The 13,501-nt window shown below is 42.5% G+C and overlaps 1 protein-coding gene across 4 annotated transcripts in view; it reads left to right on the top strand.

The window, feature by feature from the left end:
- Positions 1–11,209, top strand: part of LOC119465296 (ornithine decarboxylase) — a 55,531-nt gene extending 44,322 nt beyond the window's left edge. For all 4 annotated transcript variants that reach the window (XM_037726089.2, XM_049655956.1, XM_049655957.1 and 1 more), the window contains 5 exons: positions 260–394; positions 3,203–3,368; positions 5,630–5,783; positions 8,193–8,296; positions 9,473–11,209. In XM_037726089.2, coding sequence (XP_037582017.1) covers positions 260–394; positions 3,203–3,368; positions 5,630–5,783; positions 8,193–8,296; positions 9,473–9,817 — 904 coding nt within the window. In that variant the 3' untranslated portion in view covers positions 9,818–11,209. The remainder of the gene's footprint in view (positions 1–259; positions 395–3,202; positions 3,369–5,629; positions 5,784–8,192; positions 8,297–9,472) is intronic.
- The last annotated feature ends 2,292 nt before the right edge of the window (positions 11,210–13,501 follow it).

Genomic DNA, 13,501 nt, shown 5'->3' on the forward strand with positions numbered 1-13,501 from the left:
TTCTAACGACTCAAGATGGCTATCTCGTGTTATTGGGGTGTTTGAGGAAATGGGATTCAGTTTAACTTGGTAGGTAAGCGCAAAACTAAAAAAAGTGCGAATTTTGTTCTGGGAAGTATATTTGTAAACGCACTACTTACGTCATATGAAAGAGCACTTTTTAATTAATGGACATTTAGGTGTGATATTAGTTCGCTGAAATGTGAATTTCGCTGTTTCTTAACAAAACTGTACCACTTTTTATGTATTTCATGTGAAGGCTCTTGCTCCGAATAATCGGCGATGAAGAGGGATGTCACTACACACTGAACAAAAAGTTCGGATGCTTGATCAGCGACGCACCACAACTTCTGAAGAAAGCGCGATCCCTCGGCCGCAAAGTGGTTGGCATTGCGTGAGTAGGTTTTCATGAACATCTGACATGTGTGTAATGTGCTGAATGCTGAATATGCCGACAAAATATGCAATCTGAACAAATTTTGTAAGTTATTCTTTAAATAAATCATGTTGACAAAAAGCCACAATAAGAGAGAGAGAAAAACTTTTATTGTTAAGAAAGATTTTGGTGGATTGGTAGGGTCCCCTTTAATTCAGAGCCCCACTGGCCTCTGCTGCCCGTCGACCAGATTTACGAAGGATGTTGTACCACAAGGTCTGAGATAGTTAGCTGTCTCCCATTGTTGCATTTTGTGGCGTGTTTTATCAAGTGGGTGTGATTAATATTGCCGTATAATATAATGTTGTGTTGGTATACCGCCGCACCAAGGGTAATCGGCCGTGTAGCGTTTAGGGAGCATCACATTTTGTAATCTAAGGTGGAGGCATACTTGGTCTGAGTTTTGTGCCAGATGGCGGCTTCCTCTTCACTGAGTTGTGGGTGAGATGGAGAAACAGAGAGAGAGAGAGAGAAAGAAAGGTTTATTAGTGAAACAGTGTCCCGTTCTAAGCCCGGTATCATCCTGAGGTGGGAAGGTTCCTTAGTCCAGGAACCCTCTAGACGACTGCCCTCTTGGCCCTGGCGACGAGTTGTCGTTGGTCTTCCAGGTCCCCGAGGGCGAGCTTGGCCTCGCACGTTTCGACTAGGTGGTTTTCGTTTTCTTGTGGTACTCGGTTCGCGTCCTTTTCGGGCTGCATTTCGCTGCCTTCATGTCAAGGGCATTCCAGGAGCAAGTGGGCCAGGTTGCCGGGAACGTTGCAGAGTGGGCAGGGTTGCCGTGGAGCGTCGGTTAGAGGCGGAGATTTGGGTGAGATGGAGGGTATTTTTTTCTGCTTGTGCGCTGACGAGCGATAATCTCGGGCATTCGTATGATTGGGGTTGTTATGATCGCTTCCCAGAGCCATCCCAGTCGAGTCTGCCCAGTAAATAATGGCTCGGGATAGCGAATCGGCCAGTTCGTTTTCTTTCAGGCCCGTGTGACCTAGGCACATTGCTAAGTTTGTCGCTAAACCTGCTGCAGTACTTCTTTTCAAAAATCTTGTCTAAACATGTCCAGATACAACTATGACGTCAGTTTCAAGCTACACCAGGCTAGACATACAACACTGGTCCCACCATTACTTCCATTAATGAAAGAACTTTAGGAAATTATCTAACATAATGTGCTTTGTCAGCGATGTCTTTTTTTTACTTGCTGTTACATCCCCTAATACCGAGTATGCAGCATTAGATGTCATTTGTGAAACAAAATAAAGGTCGCAGTGTGCTAAATCCGCCATCTGAAGGGCACTTCGAGCACAGTGACAAAAGTATGCGCCCATAACCAACACAGAGGCATTGCAATCATTTGAGTAACCAGAGTCGCATATTTAGAAAATTGCTCTCAAGTTACCAGTACAATCTTTCACACGCTTCAAAACATTCACATTGAAAAGTGCTATAATAACTTGACCATGAGCTGCGTATCAGGATGCAAAAGTGTACTGCAGTCAGGAACACTATCAACATAACTGTGCTTTTGCTTAGCTCTCTGGCATATTTTTTGTTTGAATTTGGGTTACCTTTTTTCTTTCCCTCCTTGTGAGACTTCAGCTGAATATGGTATTCGTTATTAAAAAGCCTGGTTGTTAATGCTAACTAATCGTATGAATTTGTCGCTTTTGAGTGAAGTTTGCATGTCGAAGCACAATTATTTTCTTAGTACCTTTTTTTTCTCATAAGTGTGAAGTTTCTGTCTCGTTGTGCGCAAACCTGTTTCTTTTTTACTTTTTACGAATCATGTGAAGAGTCGACATTCACAGCCGCGATGTTTCTTACATAAACCCAGCTCTTCTGATAACAAGAATTCGGCGGCGATTGAAATTGAGAGACCACGAGCAATTATGTTGGCGCCTTCGCTCTAAGCAGAAGGGCGTCCTGATGATTTATCGTCCCTCAGGTCTTGACGCACCACTCAGAATCGCACGAGCTTACTTGAAGACAATTACTCCATAAATAGTTTCACCCTTTCCATAGATCCATTGCACCTCAAGATAAATTTCTGTCCCATTCACACAAAAAAAGAACTTAATACAGGAAGATTGTTTTGACTGCTGTCGGATCTGCATTAACAACAAAGAAAGAAAATTGGTAGTAAAAATGCATTTGTAAAATTATGACTTACCGTTCAGCAGTCAAGCTGGCGATGGTGTTCAAAGGTGTACACTTCAGCATGAAGAGCGAGAAAATATAGGCGCTGCACCCTCTTACACTCCTTTAAGGTGATCACTGCGTAAAGTTTTTTGGACAGCCGTTGCATATCTAGCAAGCTCAATGAATACATTGAAGAAGACTTAAGAAGTGTTGTACTAGCAAGGGAACAATGTATTTAGCTTACTTTGCATAAACTATAAGTAAACCATGGACAATTGAAGGATTGGATTGAAATATAAAGACCCCATGCGACAGAGGTTAGAAAAACTTTCATTTTACTTTCACAAACATGCTCGGTCTTGGCGGCGCATGCATACGTTTTTAAAGACTTCCTGAGAGCCGTTAGTAAAGTTAAGATCAATAAGGCTAAAATACGCGTATTATGAAATAATTGCAAGCGGCAAATTATCATAGGTCAATTTTGGTAACCAGCCGTATTGCCAGAGGCTCCCGTGCACAACGTTCGAAATAGCTAGTGAGGTTTAAAACGCTGTCCTTATAATGCAAGAATGCATGTTCTACTTCAGGGCAATATTCAAATTTATTATTTATTTAGGCCTATATTCTTTCCAGGTTTCACGTAGGCTGTGCCTATCAAGACCCCAGCATATTCGTAAGAACAATAGAACAAGCCAGGAAAATATTTGACTTGGCAACTGACATGGGCTTTGAAATGAACGTCCTCGACATTGGTGGGGGCTTTCCTGGAGGTCTAAGGAACAAGGAAAAATTTCTCAAGGTAACTGCTGTTTTCATTTTTATCATGTAGTACTTGTACCAGCAAGCCAATCGCACTGCCAGCATCGTGGTATGCTAAGGTAAAATATTTTTGCAAATCTCGAAAAAGAAATGCGAATCACGACTTTAGAGGCAGTGTTACGCTCCCACAGTTTGATTACTTTTGTTGCAAAAGTTGATTTCAATACCGCTCGAAGTATCACGTGTCAGTTTCACCTGCTGGGTTGTATATCACAAAGCCAATTGCAAAATCTTTCTCTCCGAGGAGAAATATCTATGTTGATTTTACAATTTGAAATAATAACGAGTCGATGTAAGTGAGGTGTCACTTGCAGCATCTGATGCTACTCTGCCGTTACTGCTGGTTATTACAACAAGTCAGCAGGAGAAAGAGGAAGTACTTGCAGCATCGGTAAAAGAACTATCGAACAAAAATGTTTGGCAATGTAGTTTACTCCCCGATTACTCCCTACTGAAACATCGCCTATAAATTATTCGAGCTCATGTTTCTAGCAGAGCTTTTATACAAATTAAACGCAATTTATATAATATCTGTATAGACTGCGTAATAATTATAACGAAACTATACGGAAAATGTATGAAATAATTGTGCTCTGTAGAGAACGTCTCCATTTGGCGGAACTCCACCCATGAACACACTTGCTAATCACAACACCGTTTCAACATTTACTGGCATGCAGTCTCCGGTGACATCTGAAAAAACAGATTCTCGATACCATTCTGGCGCATTTATGCAACGCATGTAGCATCATTAGGCTGCTTATTCTAGACTAAATTGCAATAATCAAGCTTGAATCGTATGGTTATTGTTATTCGCTTGGGCAATTGACACTTCTTGTCCATATAACAAACATATCTGTTCGCCTGCGAGCGGATTCGCCGTGCCTAGCACATTTCCGTGAAGTCACTTATGCAAATGCAAAGATACACTACGTTGATAATCAACAGTGATAGCGTATGGATGTGAAAGTTACTGTTAGGGCACTGTTGATGAATATCGGACCAGGTGCGCAATGCCAGCGTTGCGTTTTGAGTGAAAGTCACTACAGAATAACGGGTTACAAAGTGGCATTTCATGGCACCTGAGATTATCTAGCAAGAATTTATGCCCACAGAAAATCTTACCAAATACCTTAAAATTCCTCGAAGATCACTTATTTTCTGTCTTTACATTCAAACGTTTTGCGTTGACGTGGATAGCTTTATTTCTAGCGAGCACTTATATCGGGTGTTCAAAATTCAGCTTTACGGAATTTTGAAAAATCGCCTGTGGCAGGTAGCATAATTCTTATCATCGAGCTGGGTTATTTGAAGAGGCGCACATTGCTAGCACGAGAAATCAAACCACACATTAGAACTAATTAACAAACATTGACCAATTAACTCTAATTACTTTACGACACATTGGAATTTACGAATTGTAGCCGGTGAGTGTGCAAGACGCATCCACTTTAAATGAATTTCCTGGGTGACACCAATTCTTGTGATAATAGTTCCCAAAGTGTGGGACAAGATACATGGGTGTTCCACATACTTTCGTGCTTCAATCTATAAAACAGCATTTTGGTAAATAAGTAAGTGGAACAACAGTGCATGTTTACGGCGAGTTCTATGGCGCATAGCTCCAAACTGCTATTATTCTGGAAATTAATTCATGTGGATACGCCTGAGAAACTCACCGGCTACAATTCGTAAATTGAAATATGTGTCCTAAAGTAATTAACTAAGAAGGTAATTAGTGATTTTTAAAATGTGTTGAATATGTGTTTTGATTGCTTGTACTACTAATGTCCGCCTCTTCGAATAACCCTGCTCAACGATAAGAATGATGCTACCAGAAAGAGGCAATTTTTAAAATTACGTAAAGCTTAATTTTGAACACCCTGTACATAATGACAGCAGAAGGCATGGCAGCACTGACAGCCACGGTAATTGTAAACTCGGAGTAGAAGCGTCAAAGAAGTTCAAGCGCGCGACAAAACACACAATTTGAGGTGGAGCTTGGAGACTCAGTTATTGTAGACATTGCGTTATCACATGCCCACAAAACGTCGAAAAGAGTTCGATTTCTTGCAGATTTGTTAGGTACACCAAACTTTCCGGGATTGTATCCAAACAACAAAGTAAACATTTGACGCCACGAAAAAGTAGCGCACGATATCACTCTGCAAATTGCGCGCTTGTTCTGCGATAATGTTATCTGCATCATTTCATCTGTTGACACTGATTGTGTATCCACAGGTGTGTGCCTCTATCCGCTCCGCTCTGGACGCTCACTTCCCATCATCCAATGATGTGAAGATTCTGGCTGAGCCCGGTCAGTTCTTTGTGACTTCGGCATACACTCTGCTTCTCAAAGTAGTTGGAAAAAGGAAGAGGAATCTTCTGATCGATGGTAGGTATATAAATTTGGAAGATATATATCCCCCTCTCCATGCTATTTGTAAACAAAACGATAAGCATTTTTAAGAATTCCATTCTATGAAATGATAGAGAATAAAATAAAGGGCACATTGCGCCTGTCCTCATTTATAGATGAGATTACAGCTTGTAGCGCGGACGATACGCCATCTTTTCTTTTATTTGCTTGTTTGTTTGTTTTTTAGAAAAGAGAAAGTTGTTCTCGACGAACGGTACGAGTGATCATTGGTGCTATAATTTTGGAAGGCAGCATGATTAAGACAGCTCAATGGAACCGAAAAGGTGAAAACTGAGATATCGGCGTGGCAGTCGCGTTTTTAATTCCCAGGAGACCCGATCTCGGTGGCATTGTATGGAACCGCATGTGATGTAATGCGCTAGAGCGCCGATTTCGCAGCCATTGTACGGAGTGGTATGGGTAGTCTAATAGGGCTAAGTTGATAGCAGAGAAGGTTCTGTGTCCTCGCAAGGCTTTCTTTAGGGTGACATCATTTTGAAAATGAAAACTTTTACTTTGACGATGTAGTGCAGTATGTCGTCGTTGGAGGTATTCGTGTAGTAAGCGCGACAATGTGGAGAAAGAGTAGCGGAAGAACAGGGTGATGTATAGAGGGACGTGACAGCAAGAGCGGTGACACTTGCGTGGCTGGCTGTACATGGGGCGCTCTGGGTTTCCCATGCTCTGTACCCAGCGGTAAACGTTGCTACAAAGCGACAACTTCGTACCGCATAGTTGTGTGGTTATATAGCGATATGTACACAATAAGATATTTTCATCGTTAAAGGAGTTCTGAAGGGCCTCTGCGGTCTTGCTGAAAGAATGCAGTCCGCGGATAGCATGCGCTGCTGTTAACCGCTTAGCCAAATCTGGCTGTCAAGCGCGACTCATGGAACTCAGACGCGGAGCGCGAATTTCCATATTTATCAAATACTGTCCTTTCGAAAGACGTCTTATCTGACCCTCTTTGAAGCTCAAAATCTTTGTCGTCATGTGCAAGATTGCCACACAAGGCTGCAGGATAGCTGATAGTGGAAATCAATCAAGAACGGTGTTTGAATGAGTCCGCCTTTTCCTATATGGTTGCAGTGTATATTTATTGAGGCATTTTTGATGAAAAGGCTGAAGTGCGCGAAAATCGGTTTTACAATTTCAATAAGAATTACGTATTTCTAAAAGAAGCGGACCATCATCACTCAGGATCGGCCGCGAAATTTCGCGTAGGAATTAAACATTGACCATCCTGATTATCAGTTCCGTAGCCATTTGGCCTCGTTAATTTCGATTAGTTTTGAACACTCAACCAGCCTCTGACTACGCAAAACTTGAGAGACCAAACGTACGGTTGCCAGCGTGCGCTCACTCCTGGTCGGTCCTGGCTAGACGCTTGGGGGACACCGCTTCGTATTGAGCTATTGAGAGACTTTCAAAACGCCGGAAATGGATGTGGCTACACTTCATCGGTCAAGCTGTATACTGCCGATTAAAGTACGTCCGCATCAAGAAGCACGGCCAGACTAGAGCGTATAAGCGCGAGCGCCCACTTCAGCAGTATCGTGCACAAAGCAAACGCTGCGCATACGCAATACAGTTGCATGTAGCTGCAGTATAGAGCAGGCGAAGTTGAAGACATCTGGAAAGTGGCACTTAGATTTGTTTACCGAACGCTTTTGTTTATGTTGGAAATTTCCAGTCACCTTTAAAAAGCTGCAATAAAGGCCCATACCACTGTACGGTGGAGTAAATTGCCTGTTTTTGTATATACCTAAATATTTATTAATAATTCGCTATGTTATCGTAACCCTCAATCGCAGTAAGGTTAAAATATGAGAATTGATAGCATTACAATCGAGAAATACAAATCAGGATCGGTGAGGCCAGAGAATTGTTGCTGCGTCACACGCATTGAAGACAATATTAATGCGCGCTTTTTAACCCCCCAGAGGTGCATTGGTTGCAGGTTACCTTGCCAATGATATTAAATTTTGTAACATCGTTCGAGTGATTCCTATTACATAGCGGTCATGTAACCGAGAGAAGTACTTCTAAAACGACAGTGAAAGAAAGGTTGGTTCAAAATTAGGAGCCCGAATATAAGACAGTCAAAGTGACTGAAGTCCTGTTCATTGTACTTTTTTTGTATGGAAGCTAATTTATGAAACTAAATCTACATAAGTTTGCAAGAAAAAACATTTTGTTGTTTTGGAATAGCACGGAGTACTTGTGAGAGTGTTCAGCATATGAACTGAAAAGCTGCTAGAAATATAGAAATCGGCCATCAGGAACCCAGGTATGCCTAGCGCTGAGAGAAACTCAAAGTGTTTCATTTGTTTTGTGAAATACTCGAGCAATATAAAAACGCACTTCTTTCTGCAATTCTTTCAGGAAAGGTCCAAGAGTATCAAGAAGTATTTCTGAGTGAAAGCAAAAGAAACTGCATCACCAATTGCATATACGACTTCCTGGACGTACAGTTCAGACCACTGGACGTAAGAATTATTCTCATATATTTAGTTTTCTTTTTCCCGTAATGCACAATAAAGATGTTGGGTGAACGCTAATTATATTTGATAGAAAATTGTGTGACGAAATGATTTGGCTAAAGTAAAGAAGAAAGCAAAGTGACGGGAAAAAATTACGCTTGCTCATAGAGCTACCTGCTTAAAGAAATAGCAAAAGCCAAGTATCATTATTCTGGTATCAATGGAAAGCTTCAACTGCCCTTACCAACGTTAAGCTCCTTCACAGTTGGGTATAATTATATAAACCAGCACCTGGTTGACGCGTGTGTTAGTTGATATTGAAGAGTTGATTCTTATGCTGAACACACAAAAGGACCTGTTAAATTTAAATTCTTGTGATTATCGAAGCTACGGATACGTGACTTGAATAAAGTTAGCATAAAAAAATTTAATGACTCGATCTCCAGGCTTAAATAACGTAAAAGCGCTACATAACTTTTTGGTAATGAATTTTGAGTATATATGAAACTTCAAAAGTGCAACGGAGCTGTCGTCAATAGATGTCTACTTTGCACAAACGCTATGTGTACCTACGTTTTTGAGGTATCTATCCAAAACATTATGCAAATGCATCCCCATTACATCTGGTATCGCTCAGGGAGTTAAGAACACTGGTAACTGGAAGGTCAATGTATTTTGTCACCACATTTAAAGAACAGATTTCTCGAAAGTGGTGCTAGCTTAAGACATCTTGTAAACTAATACATCACACGGCAGGACTGCAATATTTCAAATTGAACATTGATATAATATGACAATTTAAATTCATTTGAATGTGCTATCGGCTGCATATTTTCTGCTGCAAATGTTAGCCTAGCCAAGCTACATGGTTCCGTTGCAGTGGGTAACATATTTTTAGAAATGTTGTGTATGGGTAAATACACTTGCCAAATACTAGCATGTATACTTGTATGACGTCGTGCGATGTGCATACACCGAAGTGTTCTACTGATCTTACGTGTAGCTCTGCAGAGAATTGGGTCCTGGCAACATTCGCTCGGTAACAAACAGCCATGGGTGCTTGTTTCTTCTTCTAACTCATTATAAAGTAAATAAAACACAGCTACACAACTCCCGCTGTATAGCGTTGTATTACCAAAGATTTGATCAAACGTTTCTTACATTTCCTTATGTTTCTTCCAGCCACCATATGATCGCCCGTGCAACCTTCTCAGCACCCTCTGGGGCGCCACCTGTAGCCCACTTGACTGCATCGCCGACAGGCAGCTCTTTTTCGATGTCAAACCGGACGAGTGGATAGTCGTGGATAACATGGGGGCCTACTCGCTCGTAAACGCTTGCGGCTTCAACGGCTTCGGATTCCCGCGCGTCCATTACGTAGTCGATCCAGTGGACGCCGACAGAGTGCGCGTAATCCTGGATGCCTTGCCCGTGGAAGGCGGTTACGGGCCGGAAGTTGAGATTGTCAAGAAACGTCCCAGCGACAACGCTCTTAAGAAGAACGGCCTGATACAGAACGGTCATTGAAAACGCTTGGCTTTAGCAATGAGCCTGATGACAAAATGACGGGGCGGATCACATTTCAGTTATCCTGCACACAGTTTATTGAGCGTGAGCGCTAGCGTCCAACAACTATGTATGGCATTTTTAAGGCCCTCGCGTGTTTTCTGAGGTAGTGGTTCGTAAAAGCCGTAAACGCATCGAATGTTGTTTTCCTTTTGTAAGCGCCAATTCTTCTAACGTGTAATATTGTGCTAGAGAATGTGCAATTAGTAAATATAATGTGTCTTAGTAGATAGACACATAGTTTTATGATGCATATCATGAAAGTTCAAAGTAGGGCTTGGTTACTGCACTTCAGATGTGCAAATGCGTTGGCTTTGACAGGGTGCCTATAAAGGAAAAACCCTTCTCAAACATACTTTGCTACAGCGCTACAGCCAAAATATCTAAAGATCCTGTCGCGGACATTTACAAGCCGGAAATATAACGCAGTCTACGTTAGTTTAACTTAGATGGTGAAGACTTTTTATAGTTCGCCGGATAGCTCCACCAGGATCAAATTATTTTCTTGCGTTTTCATGGCTGCTTTTTGGGGTTGATACTATTTGGAGCTCTGGTGTGAGATATGCAGTAAATACAGAATTGTAATAGTGGTGTCTATGCACTCTGCGTCGAACGTTCGTCAAAAGTGACGATTTCTTCCAGAATAAGGAAGTTTGATCAGGCCTCTTAACGGTGTCTTCGAGAGAGCAGTTAATGCCTCTTTTTGGAAAGGTAGAATCTGTCAGCTGTTTCAATATATGTTGCGGACAATGAAAAAGAAACATTTACCGTATCCTGCTTCAGAGTGTACATAGCAGGATAAAGGAAATGCTACAAGGAAATTATAAAAATGTAGTAAAGTTCTAGTACGTGCTTTGTTTTTGTTTTCTTTTTTTCTTTTTTGGAGGATGATTAAGGTAGCATTCGTTAGAAAATCGAATCTTATTTTACGGTAATGTATTACCGCTTGTCGACACAATTTGTCATCTTGCGAACGAAGAATAACACTGTCCCTTCTCGCTTGGAAATGGTAACAGACCTTCAAAAAATCTACATATTTAAGTTATGTGTGCCCAATAATGAAGAACAAGCTAATCATCATTGAGTACTATGGGAATCTGCTGGAGCTATATAGCAGTAAAATTGCAAAGTCTGGTTTGAATGACAGGAAACAAGAACAGTCAGTTATTTACCTAAAATAATGAAGACATTCCTTTTGTTTAAAGCATGCATACATATCTGTAGTCTTTCAGTTCTACGTTAGTACCTGTGCTTAAAAAAAGAACCCTTTTCCTTTGATACATTATAATCTGAACGCTATATCTGTGCCACATTGGATGTACATCTTGCTCCTGCAGAGAAATAAAGGTGAAATTACAAGCTCGCTTTGTCTTGTTTCCCATGTTGATCATACATTCTGCTACACGCTATCATCAAGAAGTATTTGTGGTTGATGTACAAAGTGCCATCCTCGTGAGCAACCAATGGCGGCGCTGTCAACAGCTCTCCGCTAATCAGCTAGGGTACTCCTGTTTGTCATCATTTAGGCTCTGGCTAAAATAGCTGCAATTCCATTGGTTTGGTGGTGCTCTTCAGTGTGCTCACGTAGCACGGAGCTCTCCGGAGGCTACCTATATTTTGGTATAATGTTATTTTGTAAATAGCAGCGTTGGGAGGACAACAACTCTCATATTTTTAATATATCTTCCACGCAGTGACGGCCATCGCAGTCAGGGACAACATCGCTGCAGTCCGTGACTAAATATCACACCTAGTAGGCCAGTGAGCGTTAAGAAAGAAACACGATTTCCGGTCTCATTCGTAACCTTCGTGTAGCCTGAGCGGGAGTGTAGTAGAACGGTAGTTTGACATTTTACTCATAGTTGTAGTAGTTTGCTGTTGCATACATAAAGCTTTTGCGGACAAGAAAAATACCGAAATTTCACTGACAAGTGGTTTACCTCAAACATTAGTTGTGCAACACTAAATAAAATTTCGCGATCGCAAAGTATTGATTCACGCCATTCATTTATATTGTTAGCATTCTTAAGGTACTACATGCACATTCTGGCGGCTATCTACGCATGTTCGTCTCTAAACAAGTTACCCCCTACCTGGTTCCCTGAGTAGTCCTCGGTCGAATGGGTAGCGCATCCGGCCACTACGCTAAGGGAACAAGGATCGAAACCAACCGTCGGAACAAGTTGGGTCACTGAGTATTTGTACGTATGTACTGCTCTTGAACGATCTCATTCACGCCAACATAGGTCACTGTAGATGCGGGAGTGGGTAAGTACCGCTGCTGAATGAACCTCTTTGATGGCAACTTCAGTCACAGGGTGTGTGCCAGTATATAGGTGCTTGCCGCTGTTTATTCAAAAGCGCATTTGATGCCAGCTTGGGTGACTTGTACTGCACTTTAATGAACCTCTCGTCAACTTGGGTCATTGAGTATGTGCCACTGTGCGTGCGGCTAGCGGGGGAACAATTATCAGCGTTCGCAGGCACCGGCACGCCATGCTTTCCGTGTCGGAGGCTGCGCGTAGACTTGTCGGCAGCGCCGCTATTTGACGCAGCGTGTCGAGAAAAGCGCGAGAGCGGAGCCCGGCTGTCACGTGACATGTTGCCTGCAATTTCGCGCCATGCATTTCGGAGGCTACACGAAGGCTTCGTGGCGGCCTCCCTAGATGCCGCTGAGTTTGTTTAGGGAAGTGGGAAAGAGCAATCCCTCTGTAGTACACGCCTGATACATAACCCCTTTCAACGGTGGTCATACATTGCGTTTTCAGCATTGTTTTAATTATAAACGCATTATCGTCGACAATGACCGTGAGATTCCTTTCACGTTATCAGCGACCTGTCACTCTCTTTGCTCGCTGACCAGCTTGAACTATCCATCTGGTCGGCAGGCACGGCGGTGTTTGCGGCTAGAAGAATTCGACATGACGGTGGTGTACAAGTCCGGGCGACAGCACGCCGACGCCGATTGCCTCTCTAGATCACCGGTGGAGCACAAGGAAGCCACAGGAGACGATGACGTGGCTTTTATAGGAGTTGTCAACACAGATGCTATTTTCCGTCAGTAACGGGAAGAGAACGAGCTGCTGCCACTCATTGACATAATAAAGAGCCGGACTACGGACGTGCCTAGAACATTTGCAAGGAGCTTACCATCATTCTGCTTGCGCAATGATGTTCTCTATAAAAAACACTTTTCGTCCAAGAAAAGCTTACCTACTAGTCGTCCTTACGTCTATGCGTGGGGGCATACTACAAGCTTGACGCGACCAACCAACGTCCAGCCACCTTGGGTACACGCGTACACTGGCCAGAGTCTAACAGAAAAAAATTGTCGCAGTTTCACCCGAAAGGCGAAGCAGCAATTGCGATAGCTAATTAGTAGACAGCTATACGGAGTAAGGATAGTAGTTTTATCAGCTGTATAAACTTGGACATGCAGCAGCACCAGCAACGCGAAGAACTGTTGTCGACGCAGTAGGCGTTTTGCCCGCGATCGCACAAAATGCGTGCGGCGTTGGTGACTGTTGCCGGAGCCTCTGATATAAATAGCCAATTGGTGCCGAAGCTAAACGTCGCCTCCCTTCACTCCCCCTCTCCCCCCCCCCCCGGCCTTTCGCGCGTCGGAAGAAGGCGCGTTTGCTCTAA

This window comes from Dermacentor silvarum, chromosome 9 (genome assembly GCF_013339745.2).
Source record: "Dermacentor silvarum isolate Dsil-2018 chromosome 9, BIME_Dsil_1.4, whole genome shotgun sequence".
Classification (NCBI taxonomy): Eukaryota; Metazoa; Arthropoda; class Arachnida; order Ixodida; family Ixodidae; genus Dermacentor; species Dermacentor silvarum.